The 17,547-nt window shown below is 36.8% G+C and overlaps 1 protein-coding gene across 5 annotated transcripts in view; it reads right to left on the reverse strand.

Moving 5' to 3' along the window:
• NEDD4 (NEDD4 E3 ubiquitin protein ligase) overlaps positions 1 to 17,547 on the reverse strand; it is a 124,178-nt gene that overhangs the window by 60,263 nt on the left and 46,368 nt on the right. For 2 of the 5 annotated variants that reach the window (XM_004779212.3, XM_045067542.1), the window contains exon 5: positions 10,767 to 12,354. The exons of the other annotated variants lie outside the window; for them this stretch is intronic. In XM_004779212.3, coding sequence (XP_004779269.1) covers positions 10,767 to 12,326 — 1,560 coding nt within the window. In that variant the 5' untranslated portion in view covers positions 12,327 to 12,354. The remainder of the gene's footprint in view (positions 1 to 10,766; positions 12,355 to 17,547) is intronic. 5 annotated transcript variants of the gene reach the window in all.

Here is a 17,547-nt window from a genome sequence, read left to right on the forward strand (position 1 = left end):
CAGTTTAGAACTAGTGTTAATTTTGTTAAGTGTGAAACTGTACTGTAGTTTTCATATATTTAAAAGGTCCTTAATCCATTACAGATGAATTCTGAAGTATTTATGGTAAAATTATATGATGTATGGGATTTACTGAAAAAAAGAAAAAAGAAAGAAAATCCAGGAGAAAAAAGGGAGGGGAAAGATGGATGACATGACTGGAAATATGTTGATTACAGCTGAAACTGGAGTTTACTGGGGGCACACAGTGTGTTTGAAATTTTCCATAATGAAAGTTAAAATGTAATTGAACAAAAGGTAGGTAGTTTATAACAATTACTGAAGAAAAAGAACATAATAAAATTCATAAACTGTGTTAAAGGAGGTAGAAATATATTGTATGTGTTATTTGATCAATAAAATTAATCAGGGGGTACCTGGCTGACTCATTTGGTGCACCACGTGACTCTTTGATCTTGGGGTTGTAAGTTTGTGCCTCCTGCAGGGTGTAGAGATTATTTTAAAATAAAATCTTAAATAAAATAAAATAAAATAAAATAAAATCTTTAAAAATAAATAAAATTAAATTAATCAGAAAGAACAGAGTAACTAAAAATGTTGGGTCACAAATCAAAAGAATAGAAAAAGAAATATTTGAAAGATAAACTGGTTCTCCAGTAATATGTTTAAATAATAATCCCCACACTTAATTTTCACTCAACAATGGCAATAAGAAAGGACCTGGACTCACAGATACAGGGTTAAAAAGATTTCTTAGTTAAAAAAAAAATCATAATTTAAAAAATGTTTTGGTTTTAAATTTTTAATATTTTTATTTTTAATATTTTAAAAATTTAAGTATTTTTTAAATTATAAAAAATTAAAAAGTTTAAAAAATCATAATTAAAGTTTCAAGTTCAAGTGACAGCAAGCATCCAAGATCATATTCCACTAGGAGGCCATGACCATTACCTCTTTCTTCTTTTCCTCAAACATATTTTTAATAGTCTATTCTCTTCCACAGGGTGATATTCATGGGTATTACATTTAAATGGATTGCCAAGAATGTAAAAGGTTAGGAAATATGTTAAGGAAATCACATATTCTATTACAAAGAATGTTTAATTTAGTCTTTCTAAGTGTATCTTCACTTCTAGAATATACACAATGTATATTCAGACAATAGGTATGAAAATCAGATACCTCACCTACTGTAAGTTAATTGAGGTACTAACAGTACCTTAAGGATTTGGTAAGTAAATATCACTCTTAAGATGTTTACCAAACTGAACTAACTCAGCTTAAGAATCTAAAGAAATCCCCTTCATCATAGTTTATCACTAATCATGGCTAGGGAACATAACTAGGTGGGGAGCCTGAGTGGCTCAGTTGATTAAGCATCCAACTCTTGATCTCAGCTCGGGTCTTGATCTCAGGGTCACAAGTTCAAGCCCTGTGTTGGAGCCTATGTTTAAAAAAAAAAAAAAAGGACCATAACTTGGCAATCATGGAAGCTTCTTTTGTGGAGGAAACAAACTGAACTCTGAGAAAAAACGTTGAGATACTAACAGTCAGAAGTCTCCCAGCAATGAAGCCTACCAGTTTAAAAAGCCCCACCCAATTACAGAGTCTCCAGATCACTTAGTAGTGACTCATTCTCAAATATGAAGAGACAGCCAAGGTTCACCAGACACCTGAAGGAAAATGTTCAATAACAAAGAGAAACAGAAAACAATAAGCAAAATGACCCATAAGAACCATTGACAATGCAGGATTCATAACAACCCTTAAAGAAAAACAAAACCGAAAACAAACAAACAGAAAAAAAGCTGAAGTAAAATATTTTCAAAGAAATAAGAGGTTATATTTATGAAACTAGAATAAGAATAGGAATCACCAGAAAATAAGAACTTTAGAAATTTAAATAACCAAAATTTAAAATTAAAGAGAAGTGGTAACTTGGGGGGAAATCTTCCAGAAAGAATTGGAAGAATAGGAGGCAAAAACAAACAAACAAATAAACAACAACAACAAAAACCACCAGAAAACGGGAGAGAAAAGTAAATTATGGGAGCAATCCAAGAGATGTATACTTTGGCTCACTGGAATTCTAGGAAGAAAGAACAAGAGAAAAAGGTAGAAAGGGAATTTTCAAAGAAGTAACACCTTATTTTTTAAAAAAGGCACGTTATCTTGATAAAAAATTAAATTCGTTAAAAATTAGATAGGTAATCACATATCTCAGAGTTTAGGTGCTCACCTACCTGAAGTAGGTACATGGACATTATTATATGCTCTACTATATTGTCCTCTAGTTGTATTTTTTTTTTTTAATAAATTCTGCTGTCTTCTCACCTAAACTGTAAACTCTTCAAAGCCAGGAATTATATTTCCTACTCACAGCAGGCACATATTCTATTTCTGATAAATACTTGTTAAACTCATTTGCTTTGAAGATGACTTTGGTTTCCATTAAGCTCTATGACTCTTTAAGAAGGTTCTGTCTTTCAGCCTTGATGAAAAACGTAAAGGTCATTCTTGGCTGAAACAGTTACTTGAAACTCCAGGAACGACTGAGAACCCAGTTCTGACATCGTTTGGAATGAAGTCACTCTATTAAACAATGATAAATTTAAAGCTGGTCAAATGGCCTTTGTTTAAATACCCTTTAAAGTTTTAGCCCATTCAATCTTCTTTTCAGAAAACTTAATCTGAGCCTCCATCCAGACACATAGCTCTATGGTACCAGTTAGTGGAATATGTAGGCTATGAATCAGACTCCACTGTGGAAACTAATCCTTGAGTCACGATCGTAATATTCCATTGGCATCCACCCCAGGGACAAGGTATTCATTTAAGAGTGCTGCTCTTTCATGCGAAGGCTGAAGCGTCAAGTAGCTCCCAGTCATCATTACAGGCATCCCTTAAATATCCTAGTTTGGTGATCTGTTTGAGCAAGGCTGTCTGGTCACCCTCATCTATCAGGATTCTACAGTCATCTGTACCATTCTAAAGGGTCCCTTTGTTTTGGTTATTAATTTAATAAATATTTACTGAGTGTCAGTTTTGAGCTAGGTACAGGGAATATAGCAATGAGTAAGACAAAAAGTCCCCGATTCAGGGACTTACATCCCAGTAAAGTAGAACCCAGAAAAGTTTACCCATGATTAAGTCTAGAAAATTTACAATTCCTTGTCTGCTTGCTTGCCTATCTATTTCTACCTCCCCATCTTTAACTATTTTTTTGCTATACTTCTGTTTCCCCACTTCTTACCTGAAATGTTTAAGATCTTATTAGGCTCCCTGAATTTAGGCTAAGCCACAAGCAGCTACAAAGTCTACAAAAACCAGCTACCAAGATTTCTTAAAATGCTCCAATGGGAGGACAGTCCTAAGTTTTCATGTCCTGCTTTATATTTGAGAAGTAATAAATACTTTTAAGAAGCATAACAAAGTTGTATGTAATGAATTTCTAAATTTTCTCCTTATAGAACTATCAAAAGGATAGTTAATAAGTAAGCACTGATTATATATGGTTTTTCAATTCATTACACAAACCAGTGCAAGATTTAAAAATTCTTGGTAGTACCCTAATTGGTGCTGCTATAGGAAAGTATATTGAAAAGATTCAAAATGTTCATAAAGGAGATAGACGATATCGCTTGAAAAAGCCAAAATATTTAAGAAATATATAATATTTCAATTGTGAATTTTTCAAATCTCATGCTGAGAGCGGGGGAAAAAAACTAATGTAGGCAACAGTTTTAAAAAGAACATAGACCAGAATTAGAGCCGTTATAAATTTAAGAGCTTTCCTTAAGTAGAACCACAAATGTTATAGACTAATATTTTTAAATTCTTAAATGAAACTAAAATGTAATCCTGGAAAATTTAATAGAATTCTGCAAGAGTCATATTAAAGTTCTTTTATAAAGCAGGTAGGCAATCTTGCCCTTGAATGTTTCTTGGTCCAAACAACCTCTTCTTCTATATTACATGGTCTCAATCAATAATGAGTCTAATGCCTAAGTAGACTTAAAATCCATTGCAAATTATTTTGGCCCTGGCTACAGTATATCTGTAGCTCTGCTGTATGTAAAAGTGGGAGAAAGACTCATCAGATACTTCAACTATAAATTGTTCTCATAAAAGAATATCATCAAAGTGTGTTTGAGAAATTAGCAGCATTGATATGACTTCAGAGCTTGTTAAAAACATGGAACTCTCAGACATCCCAGACCTATAGAACCAGAATCTGCCTTTTAATAAGATCTCCGGAGACGTGCATGGGCATGAAAATTTGAGAATTACTGGCCCAATTGACAACTTAAGGAATTTTCCAGTTGCAATCTTCAAAACATTAGAGGGCAGCTTGCCAACAAAAATTTGAGAGAAAAAGGGGAAAAAAGGAAGTAGTCCTGGATAATATTATTTTAGCTATATCATAAAATGTCACACACTCAGCTTTTGTAAGAGGGACAAAAGACAAAAAATCAGTAAAGAATGTTTCTGTATTTATTTTTTTTAATTTTTTTTTTTTTAGATTTTTAATTTACTACTTATTTGACAGACAGAGATCACAAGTAAACAGAGAGGCAGGCAGAGACAGAGGAAGGGAAGCAGGCTTGCTGCCAAGCAGAGAGCCCAATGCAGGGCTCGATCCCAAGACCCTGGGATCATGACCTCAGCCGAAGGCAGAGGCTTTAACCCAGTGAGCCACCCAGGCACCCAGAATGTTTCTGTATTTAACAAACAACTGAACTTAAAGAGATTGTCTATTGTACCACCAATATCCTTGATATAATTTTTTTGTAATATTTTTTTCTATTAAGGCATATTACACAATGTTTCACAGTATGGTGGTTTTGTAACACACCTGAATCAAGAGAAAGCCTGATGTTCCCCCTCCTTCCCACCCCCACAGAAATCTAGGTCCTAACTAGAAAGATCATGGATTCTCTTGGTCAAGATGTTCTTTGTGTTACTAGCCCTAGAATTGAACTGCAAGGTATAAAAACAAGCTACCCACTTGCCCTTTCAAGTTCTCAGATCTGCTCTAGTTCTACCTAAGAAGCTTTGTGAAATCCCAGGGTTCGTAAAATTGCTTTTCAACAACTGCTCCCATGTCCGGACAGATTGGCTCATCTCTTGTCTTGAAATGCTTTCTTCCATTGCTAAGTGTCTGTCTTCATCTGACTATAGTCTTCCAGTCTCACACAGGGCAAACAAAGAATACAGAATCACACACTTGAGCAATACTTCAGGTATTTCCTGGACATGTTGACAAGATCACTGGTTCCCTTTCTTAGCACTCATTCACGCCTACTAACCACCCTGCTGACCTCAACACAGCCCCACACAGGGACTGTGCCCAGCCCCTTCTGCCCAAACAGCCTCCTGGTTCTGTCCTCTCCTGGTCTATCTTGTTCACTGTCACCCAAATGCAAAGGGACCGTGGGTCTAGAAGGGGGAGGCCTCACAACAGCTAGTACACGGTGGGCTCCATATCCCAGAAGAAGCCCATGACAGAAAGACAGAGACGTCTATTTTCTGAGTAGTTTGTAGCCACCGTCCTTGTAACCCTGACTTGCTTCCTATGGGGAGGCTCTGTTTTTGTTTTATCCCCTTTTTGGTGGTGGAGAGAGGAGGAGAAAGTTAAGAATGATACTGTTCAAAGTGAGCTGGGACTACTCAGGCAGCGTCAAGTTTGCACTCCTAACATGTTGTTTCTTTAATTTCAGATTACTGAATCTCCAGATCTGGTTTCACTGCTCATACTTGCTTATACTATAGTTCAAAGGCAAAAGAATGGAGAACTAGAAGCCCCGTCTTCCCCTAGAGACTAGGTTGCAATAGTCCCATGGACAGAGAATTTGTGCATTTATATCCACCCAACACCATGTCTTCTGTATACCAACCGTTCAGTATATATCGTGCCCACACTGACTCATGCCTGTTTTAGAACACTGATATTTCTCTTCCTCACCTGTTTCATTCTCTCTTCAGCCCGGCTTTCACGCTCTACCCCTGATCACACTGTTGCTGAAGTCCCCACAGACCTTTTAACCGCCACAGACGCGTGGGTTCTGTGGTCCTGCATGCTGCCTTCCTTGAATTGTACCTTCCCTTGACTTCTGGGCTTCCTGCCCTCCTGGCCTCTCTGCCTCTCCAGTGGCTCTTCTTAGTCTCCTGATCATCTCTTCTTCTGCTGTCCCCCATAGTCTGTGGTTCCCAGAATTCTGATTTACCACCCCCTCCCATCTCACGTTTATGCTTTTTGGTTCACCCTTAGATAAGGCCCTGACTCTACTTGTCACTCCCGAGCTACATTTCCAGCCCTTGCTTCTCTCCGGAGCCCTGATCTTGTATCTCCACTAGCACCCAGGGGCGCCCTCTCAATACATGAACCTAATACCGCAGGATTTCTCCGTTGTCCTCTCAATCCGCCCTTCTCCTGGATCCTCTCTCTTAGTTCATGACATCCCCTAGCAGCTAGCCTTGCACGTGCCGCTGCTTCTGCCTGGAGCAATGATTCTCAACAGGAATCAATTTTGCCCCTAGGGGACCTTTGGCAACATTTTCTGATTGTCACAACTAGAAGAGAGGGGTGCTACGGGCATCTAAGAAGTGGAGGCCAGAGATGCTGCTGGGCATCCTAAGGCACCAGACGGCACTCCCACAAGAAAAAGTATCCAGTCCAAATGTCAACAGGGCCGAAACTGAGAATCTCTACTCCAGAACACCCTCTTTGCTTTCTCTGCCTGGTGAACTCCAACTCACCTACCGAGACTCAGCTCAAATGTCACCACCTCCGTGAAGTCTCCCTCTATCAACCAGGTCCTCTCCACCAGAAGAGTACTCTTGCACCTTTCTCACCTTCTCATACACACCCGTTAGACTGAATTTCTGTGTGTTTACCAGCATATCTCTATTACTAGCATGGGAGCTCCCCCAAGGAGACCGTATTTTATTATCTTTTGTTCCCAGGGCTTGGGTCGGTGTCTGGCAAACAGTAGGCACTCAAATGTGTGCCAGATGAATGAATTAAAGAAATCATATCTACAGAGAAACTGGAAGTTTTCTGAAGCAAACAACTCAGCTCCCTGAACCACTCTGAGATTAATAATCTGGTTCCTCTAGGGGGTGCCTGGGTGGTTCATGGGTTAAAGCCTCTGCCTTCGGCTCAGGTCCTGATCTCAGGGTCCTGGGATTGAGCCCCACATCAGGCTCTCTGCTCAGCAGGGAGCCTGCTTCCCCCCTGCCTCTCTGCTACTTGTGATCTCTTTCTCTCTGTCAAACAAATGACTAAGTAAAATCTTCTAAAAAATTTTTAAAAAATATTCTAGTTCCTCAGTTCTAAGAGATATGCATTCACAAGTGTACATCTCTTACAAATTTCTAAAATGGGTCATTCACATTGTTGCATCACAGTTTTAGAGTCAATATTTATAAACTATATTAGTTTTTATAGGAAAGATTAAGTGTTGTTTAAAATAAATTTAACCAAATGTCTCTAAATAGTCTGCTAAAATTAACAGAACTGTGAAAATAATGGAACACTAAAACAAATACATATTTAAAACACTTATTTTAGAAGAACAACTAAGTAAATAATTAAAATGTGTCATCTTGAGATTAGTATTAAAGGCTTTTGAAATAATTGAGAAAGGGTTTTTTAAAGTTCTACCACACCAGGCTTAAACAATTTACCCACCCAGGATGAAGCAACAGGAAATGAAGAAAAGATCTGTAACATAAAGAAAAAATGGAAAGCCAAACTTTTGGATAAAAATGTGCATCTATGTGAAGAATGGAAGACATGTACAAACTTGTGCACAATGCTGAAGTACTTTATTTTATTTTATTTTTTTTTAGATTTTATTTATTTATTTGACAGACAGAGATCACAAGTAGGCAGAGAGGCAGGCAGGGAGAGGGGAAATCAGGCTCCCCGCTGAGCAGAGAGCCTGATGCGGGGCTCAATCCCAGGACTCTGGGATCAAGACCTGAGCCAAAGGCAGAGGCTTTAACTCACTGAGCCACTCAGGCACCCTGCTGAGGTACTTTAAATAATAGGATAACAAAATCTCTGAGCATCCTAACAACATAGGTGATTTAGAGAACAATAGACAGGAGAAAATAAAGTAACAACTGAGTAAACTGTCCATAGAGTTTAGAAAACTGAAGAGTCATTTTTATAACTAGATAAAAACTATTTCTTGACTGAGCTGACAAAATATTACAGACAATGTTAAAACATCAACTAGCTACTTTCATGTCAAATGTCATTACCCAAGCCTTTACAAAAGTAATATTGTATTTCAGCAAGTGTATATAAGAAACATATGCCAGTTATTGTTATGTTCTTTGATAGCAAATAAATAAAATAAACATTATCACACAGACTACAAAGTCCCATTTTCATTCTAAGTTGTAAACACAGAACAGAGCCCTGTTGCAGATACAGGTGAAAGTTCTCACTAGATTTTAAAACATTAGCCATTAATGAGTGGTTACTATAGAGAGCTAGAAACGGGATATTATGCTGCTGGAGACTGGTAGCTAAACACATAAGAAAAGAATTTCTAGACTCTCAGGGCTTTAAAAACCAGGGTCCCTGACCAAAGCAGTGATTTAATTTCACGGCTGCTTGGTACAGATAGCTGACATTACTAAATGCTACTCTAATATCAACTTGTTAAATGTGAATCCAGACTCAGCATATCAGAATACTAACCCAGACTAACTGGAGTCATGGGAAATATTTTGGGAGCTGTTTATTTATAAATGAGTTACAATACACCACTATAATTAGATTAATATATAATTATTGATAAACACAGGATTATTTCTAAAATCCCTGTATTGTTGCCACTGCTAAGTTTAGGAAAAACAACATTCGCATTTTCCTTTTAAAATAAGCCTTTACCAATCAATTAGATCAATTTAGATCTAGTTTATGTTGAATTTAGTGGTTACAGCATTGCTTACCAATACTTTTATGTAGAGTTGCTTAATAAACATTAAATGGAGGAACAAATTAAAGCTCTCCAGAAGCTTACACATTTCTGAACTATTTAAAATCCAATAATCTCCCAAAAAACAGAATGTGCACAAAGCTAGACATTTGGCTGTCACAAAAAAAATCTTTAAGTTAGCTTACCTACATTAAATAAAAAACAATAAAAGTGTGTATTTTTTTTTGCTATGCAAAAGGCATTTAGTCACACTTTATGAAAAAACATTAAAAATACCTCTTTTTACTAGCATTAACAACAAGCTATAATATTACCACAAAATCAACTATTTTAAGGCTATGTCTATAAATACATTTATCTATAAATATTTCTAGTTTAATTATTCCTTTCAGATTTATTTCCTTAAATGTAAGATAAGTTTACAAGGTACATGTAATTCAATTAGCAAATTATTAATATGTTTCTTTATAATGTCACTTCATTGTTTTCTTTCAGGAGGCAAAACAGTTCCATGGATTATCATTCTCTAAAAACTAGTTTCTTTAAAAGTCTTATAAATAAAATTATCCTAAAATATCAATCAGAATGTGAAATCTGATCTTTATTCATCTTCAGTAAAGTAGTTGCTGATATTAACACCTGGGTATTAGGCAACAATAATTACATTTATGAAATTTGAAAAGAGAGAAAACTATCAATTACTTAATATTTTATTTACCTAAAGCCACTTGTCCAGAAGTAAAAAAAAAAAAAATTTTAAATATAGATACTGAGTTATATAAACACAGATAAACAGATAAGATGTTTTTTTCCCCCTAAACTATTATGTACTGTCATCTAGAATTGGTTGAGCCAGAAAAAAATTTTAATTTCCTGGAATCTGGCAAGACCTTCCAAATACAGAAATTTTAAAATCTACTTAAGTTCAAATACTTTGGAAAATCTAGTTAAGTTCAAATACTTGGGAAAGACTCAATTACATAAAAAAACTATTTTGGTTAAGATGATTAGAGTTAAATGACTAATAAACAAAATTATCAAAATAACAAATTACTAAGGTAACTAGAAGAGTATGGGAAACACCTAGCAATTGAAACCAAATTCAAAAAATATAAAATTTCTAATTCAATATTGTTGAAAGACCGAGTTACATTTTAGAAGCAGTCTTAACTGGTAGCTAAAGGAAAATTGGGTGGAAACAAAATTCCTGTGGTTAAGGGTATATACAAATGCAAATGCCATTTATTTTTCCTCTGCTTTAAACATGCAGAATAATCGTTTTTATCAATGTTCTACTAAATACACATATTTTAGAGAAACATTTTCTTCGCGTTCATTTGGGACAACATTTTTATGTAGGTTTTTTATTGTTTAATATTTTAAATAAGCATTCTATATTTTACCTTATTTCACAATGATTAAAGGGGGTGAATACTGAATGAAGATTTTTGAAAGAGGAATAAAATCTGGAGTTAGACATAAAAATGCTATGTTCCTTAAAGAAAAAAATATACCAAGGTAAAAATGTTATGAAATAAGTTATTACTTAAAGCTTGTTTTTGTGCTACAGAAATGTTTCATGCCTTAAATCACTTTGGAAAGATTTCTTCTTTCTTTTCAATACATATTCCAATACTGGTAAAATAACAGATTGATAAACTATTGGGGGTCCTTCAGATTTGCAATACAAAGATTATGACTATAAAACACTTGCTAGCTAAGTCATAATAAATTTTAACCAAATATTTCATAAAGCTTTTCTGGTATAAATGAACATTTACCAAGACCCAAAGACCAAAGGAAACTTACCTCATAAGAATGTTTTAAAGAATTAGATAGTTCATTTGTGAAATCTCTGTTACTGTCTCTTGATAGATTATCAACTTTATCTTCATTTCCAGATGCAAACTTTATGAGTAACTGTGATGGTCCCCCCTTGGAACAATTGTGTTTAAGGCTGGATAAACAGGAAACATTTGGGTAAGTTCCTCCCAATGAAATACTTCTTTGTAAAACAGCATGGTTTTTGTTTATCTGTAAATTTGGTCTTTCCAACTGTCCATTGATATTTATTTGGTAATCTATGTTTTGAGAGGATGGTAAATGTGCAGATGTCCTGTGCATAAGCTTAATGCACTCTGAATCAGAAGGAAGCTTCATTTCTGACATCTCTGGTTTACAATCACCATTTGCTGTTTCACAATCTAATGTCGTTGCTTTTTGTTGGGTGAAGTGCACAGAGACACAGGAATATCCTTCAGGTGACTTTTCACAGGCAGGTTGATTAGGACTATTACGTGCAACAGCAATTCTCTTTTGTAATGAGCCCTTCCTGTGAAGTGCTCGTATGTCTCTTCCTTCCCCGGGAGTACACATTGTTTTCGATAACCGAAGCCCATTGACAGCTGTGGAAAGAAATCCTTTAGCACTAGTCCCATCCTCGCTGTGGGCAATTTCACTAGGAGAAATGATAAACTGGTGTGAGGTCTGATAGGATCCTTTGCTTGGAAGAATCTCTGTACTTGTGGGAGAAGTTGGTGGGGTATTTGAGGGACTCCGAGGAAAAATGACTAAAGATGAACAACGTTTTAGTGGAATTTTTGAGTTCCTGCTCACTGGCAATTTCATAATTTCTAGTCCACACTCCGAGTCATCCTGGACAAAAGGAACAGTACTTGGGCTTCTTGAGAAAATTTCACATGGAGTCGTGTTCCTGTTTGGCACACTTCTATTGGAGGTGCCGTCGGAAGGGACATTTCCACCCAAAAAAGGATCATCCGTTGGTGGAAAAGGAGAACCACTGCTGTCGCTGATGGTACTGTTTGTGTAGGAACCACTGCTCGTGATACTGGTGCAGGACCCGTAATCACTACCGTTGCTGCTGGAAGACCCATTCTCACTGGTGGAAAAGTTGCTAAGGCTACGGCTGCGAAGGGCAGGACTGCTCACAAGGTCACCATCACTCACAGGGTTCAGTTCGTTCTCAGCCACAGCACTGTGCTCCATGCCGTCCCTCAAGACACACGTCCACGAAGCATCCTCCCCATCAGCTAAGACACTACTAGGCTGGAGACATCCACTGTACCTTGTTGGCTGTAGTGAAATCTGCAGACAGCTGCTCTTTTTATTAACATTTTCAGGTGAAGGCACAGATGGTCTTTCCTGAGTCTTAATGCTTCCCTGCATCAACGGAGCTCGTGCCGTCGGTCTAGGAGTCAGCTTCATTTGCACAACGTTAGACGTTGAAATCCGGCTTGGTCTCTTGAAGCACATGTGAACACTGCTCTCCAAGTCATCTCCGGAGCTTTCTGACAAAGGGTAAGTATTGCTTCTTCGGGCTGCAAAGTGCAATCGTAAGCTTTGTGCCATTTGTTCTCATTTCCAAACATGTTAAGGGCTGAAAGTCATAACAAAGATCTCTGTTGGTAGACAGGCTAGCGGCAGCTGGGCTGCATCAGAGGAAAAAAATCATTTGTGGTGCCTGAAAGAGCTCTGAAGTAGCAGTTTTTCTCCTAAGTAAAACCTTAGATACCAGATATCATAGAAAGAAAAAGACGACCCATTCCTGGGACTGACGTTTCCACATATTTTGAATTGCTTGTAGTCAAAATGCCTTCACTTACAAAGCACTTGATTTCCAGCGACCTTTCAGCTGAGCTCAGCTGCAGCGCACTGCCTCAAACACTGCCAACCTTGTTTCAATTATACCTTCTCCAATTTGCATGAATGAGTAACACAAGAACAACAATCTTCTAGCATTTCAAGTTGAAACAGTGTTTTTTTCACTTCTGCTCTACTAAATGAACATTTAACCATGTGAATCACAGCGCCTATACTTTCCCCAGCAGTTTGACCACTAATATTTTTACCCAGAGGGATAGAATTACAGGAAGTTGGTAGAAATGAAACCCCATGTAATTGAGTATCAAATCAAGGATTGAATTTCCAAAGAACAGCCAAACTAGGAATCTCGTCAAGTTAGTTAGTGCAGAAAGGCATATATTCTGTTTTTGTTTTTGTTTTTGTTTTTTAATGTGTGAATTCAACAGACGTATAAATTCGGAAGTACCAAAACTTTGGGGTGAATTAAAACAGACGCATTAAATCAGATAGATAAATAGTTTAGCTTCCAAAACACTACTTATGAAAAGTGAAAGCTTAAGGATAGAAATACAAAATTAGCCTAGTAATACTATTGAAAAATTGAGCATAGGTCTGAGAAAGAAAAGTTTTAAGAGAAGCTGTCACCAAGCATTTTCTCCTGTAATTTTAAGGCCTTTTCCAGCCAAGTAGTACAGTCTTTAAATGATGCCATTTATATTTTGACTATTAAAACTCTGCCAAGAAATAGCCTAGGCAAACATTCCATTAAAAATATATGCAGATTAGACAGAAAAACTATACCCCAATATAGTTTGAGCACACCAGATATTTTATTCCACTGTCTCTGCAATTCATTCACTTAAGAGAGTGGTATGGTAAGTAAAGAAGTCAAAAAAGGATTTAACACATCAAATAAACATATCTCAATGCCAATTCTGTTCTGAAAATTCTAAGAGCTCTTTGCTGGCCCCTACTGGTGTGTTGAAACAATCCACTTAGCTGTTTGATATTTATAAAGAATACAAACCAAACCGCGCGGCACATTTCTTTATATAAACAAAGTACATACTTGTTTACATTTTTGAATACTAGCTTGCCCTAGAGGTGGAATTACTTACTACTGCTGATAAAGCTCCCACAGTAGAGAACAGTAGACGGTTTGTCCTCCTAGAGGTTGTGATTTTGTATATATATTTTTTCTGCTTTGTATTTATTTAACCTTTACTTTATTTTCAGTTTACTAGGTAATAAAAGTTTAATATTTTAATTTCTCCCCTAAATGTCATAGACCAAGGTTGGTATTCTATTTGAAAGAAACAAATTTATTTTTAAATAATACTCTAGGGTATATTTAAACCCCTTACCTGAATTTTATAGCTGGAACTCCAGTAATAAATATATACTGGCTCATTCATAGGAAAGTAAAAAGTAAAATAGTTCAGTTGTTTACACCACATGGTACTACACCCAAGTTGTATTTTTCTAAGTAAGATTTTTTTTCTAAGTAAAAGTAAATATGTAAAACATATACTTGTACTTTGTTTAAAAAAGAAAACGCCTTAAGATAGATCTGTTCTCAATCATAATTTTCTAAACAGTATTTTTAATCAATTAGAATATGATGAAATAGAAATATGGAATTTATGAAATTATGTTTCTGACTAGGATGATATAGTACTATATTTCAGAATATGTACAATAATTGTAAACTTAGCAATAAAATTATTATGTAATTTTGGTTTTATATAACCTACCTCCTTTTGGATTTTACAGACTTCAGTAAGTATTCCCTTATAATCCTCTCTCTTTATAGAAGAAAGGGTTTCCATCTTTTCACCTTGTCTTCAAATGACTTTAGCTTTTCTTCCTCAACTAAGTTAGGGGTCTCATAACTCAAAGAAGGGAACACATCTAAGAGGCTAATTAATGAGATCTAACTGCTCATGCCTGTGGCCTAAAACATCTAGTTAACAGGCAAAGCTCCTCTGGTTGTTGATATAACTGAGCCTCAGGTATTTGGCTAGATAAATGTTTTCTCTTTGGTAAGCTTCACTAGAAGCTTCAGTCTCAAGCACCCCAACTAGATTTCAAGCTTGCAGAGTGCCAGGACCATAACTATACTTTTCTTCTGATCTTCCTGGGTTCGTGCTGGGCACCGAGTAAGCACAAAGTAGCACCAGAGAGAAATCTGGATGGATGGATGGATGGATGGATGGTCACCACACTTACTCTGACTGCCTAAAGCTTTCTTTCAGGATTTTTTTTTTTAAGTTGATCCAGCTATCACTTCTGAAGAAATATCAAAAAGGACCGCAGCTGCCAACTTTCAATGATGATTGAAAGTTTTCAGAGGGTTTCAGCCAAGGAAGAAGAAGGTGAGAGAATCACATGCACTTCTCAGCCTGCCAGTCTGAGTTTCAACCGTTAGAGAGGCTCAACAGGGTGTGTCGCTGGCTCTGGGCTGGGACTGCATGGGATCTGTCCCACCATCACAGCAGGTAAGTGGAGAACTGGCGGCAAAATGCAGCCCCTTAGTCAGATATTCCAAAAGAGGAGCGTAACCCCAAACTTAAGTGGAGAAGAGCTGGAGAGCAGTGACGGCCCTCATCTGGGAGGAATCTATGCAAGTCCTGAAGAATTTCACCTTCTGGAATGAAATGAATAATATGTGAGGATCAGACTGAAGCTCAGGGCCCCACATTCTGAGGAGTTTGGTTATTGATGATCTACATAGAAAACAATGCGATGATCGACCGACTCTGGATAACCCTCATCACTGACTGGAAGTCTGAAGGCCGAAGTCCACTGTGATGATTGATTGTACGTGTCAACTTGGCTAGGCTCTTTAGCCCAGTTTTTTGGACAAACGGCAGTCTAGATGTTGCTAGGAAGGTATTTTTTCAGATGTGATTAACATTTAAATCGGTAGATTTTGAGTAAAGCAGATGACCCTCCATCACGTGGTCATCCTCTTTAACAACTAAAGGCCTTAAGAGCAAAGGCAGATTTGCTGAAGAAGAAGCAATTCCACTTCAAGATTACATACATCAAGATTACAACTGCCTGAGTTTCCAGCTTGCTGGCCTGCCCTACAGGTCTCAGATTCAAGGCTGTGACATCAACTCTTATCGGAATATTCAACCTGCTCACCCCAATTCACAGATTTCAGACTTGCCAACTTCCACAATCACATGAACCAATTCCTTGAAAAAGATCTCTCTCTCTTTCTCTCATTCTGCCTCTGTGTGTGTGTATCTCCTCCTATTGGTTCAGTTTCTCAGGAAAACCCTGACCAATACAACCACTAAACCTGAGAAGCATAGTTATCTCCATTCAGAATACAGAATATAGACATCTCCTGAAGCTTCAGAGGCTGAATGTATGCAGGTGTATCTCTTAGGTCAGTGACAAAGAAGCACGGACTTTCGTATTGGTGGGTAGACTTCATTTCAAGGCACAACGTTCAGAAATGTCCCATTACTATCATCATCACCATCCCCAAACTGCTGGCTTATAACCCGTAGGTCTTAAAATGGACTGAACAAGAGGGATATAAGCCTACTCTTTTTTTTTTTCCAAAACAAATTAACACGTATATTACAAATATTTTCCAGAGGACAAGAAATTGTTTCTGCTTAAAATTTTATCTGTGCCCTTCACCATACATTTCCGAAGAGAATTGGCTAGGAAAAGGATGTGTTCTTAATTTAGTTGTGAATGCTATAGGGGAATAAACATGAATGACATTTATAGTAGTACAGGACATTAACTGCTATACAAGCAAGCCTGTTACTCTACGAATGGCTAGAGTTTCTAAAACATCTCAGGTGATATGTAGATTTCAAATACCTGCAAGGACTAACAACAAGTCAGAGGATTAGTATGACATACGTCACCCTGTTCTATTTCTTGCTTTTTGAGAAAAGCTGTATTTCTAATGCATAGCAGAGTATCCAACACAGTTGGCACATGTTAAATGGCACATGTTAACATGTCACAGAGGAATGGATTCAGAGTGATGGTATTTTAATAAATTCAAAAATATACAAAGGAAACTCTACTCAGATATATATATATATATATATGATAAACAAGTTTTTTTTTTTAAAGCAATGATAAGCACAATATTCCAGACAGTGGCCACTACTTGTGGGGGAAGACAAGGAGATGCTACTGGGGAGGGCAAAGCGGGGTTGTAGATTTTGGTAATGTTCTAGTTCTTAAGTTGAGTAATAAGTGTGCAGATTGTCTTATTGTTTAAAATAAGGATTTAGGGGTGCCTGGGTGGTGCAATAGGCTAAGCCTCTGCCTTTGGCTCAGGTCATAATCTCAGGGTCCTGGGTTGGAGCCCTGCATTGGGCTCCCTGCTCAGCAGGGAGTCTGCTTCTCCCTTTCCCTCTGCCCCTGCTCCCTCCCTTTCTCTCTCTCTCTTTCACTCACTCACTCTCAAAAATAAATAAATAAATAAATAAAATCTTTTAAAAAATAAAAATAAAGTAAGGATTTATATTATATGCACTTGTTTGTGTATTTCATGATTTAAAAAACACAAATACTAAATTTCACCTGGTCCCATCTAGAAGATCTGTAGAGACAGAGGTGGAAAAAATCTCTAGTCTATAGAAAAGGCAAAAATGCAAACAGAAAACAAAAAACTCTGCACCTGACCATTCTGATAACCAAATGTCAACATCTGTCATGTCAATCAGCCTTAAAAAGTTTGACTGCAGTTAGTGATGAAGTGTCTTTTGGCAATAAAGAAGCCCTTTGGCTTATTACGATTGCTAATAGATTTCATTTGCAGTATCTTCCATTACTACTATAGTTATCGCTTCTTGAGGGGGAAAAATATGTTGTGAAGTCTGACACTAAAAACAAATTTAAAAATCTGGTTTCTTTCTTAGCTAAAAAATGAATGATTGTCTCTTAATAACTGATATGCCTTGAATATATAACACTGTTCTCACACCTTCATGTTCCAATCTTA

This window comes from Mustela putorius, unplaced genomic scaffold, assembly GCF_011764305.1.
Source record: "Mustela putorius furo isolate JIRA1106 unplaced genomic scaffold, ASM1176430v1.1 tig00003896_pilon_pilon_pilon, whole genome shotgun sequence".
In the NCBI taxonomy this organism is placed as follows: Eukaryota; Metazoa; Chordata; class Mammalia; order Carnivora; family Mustelidae; genus Mustela; species Mustela putorius.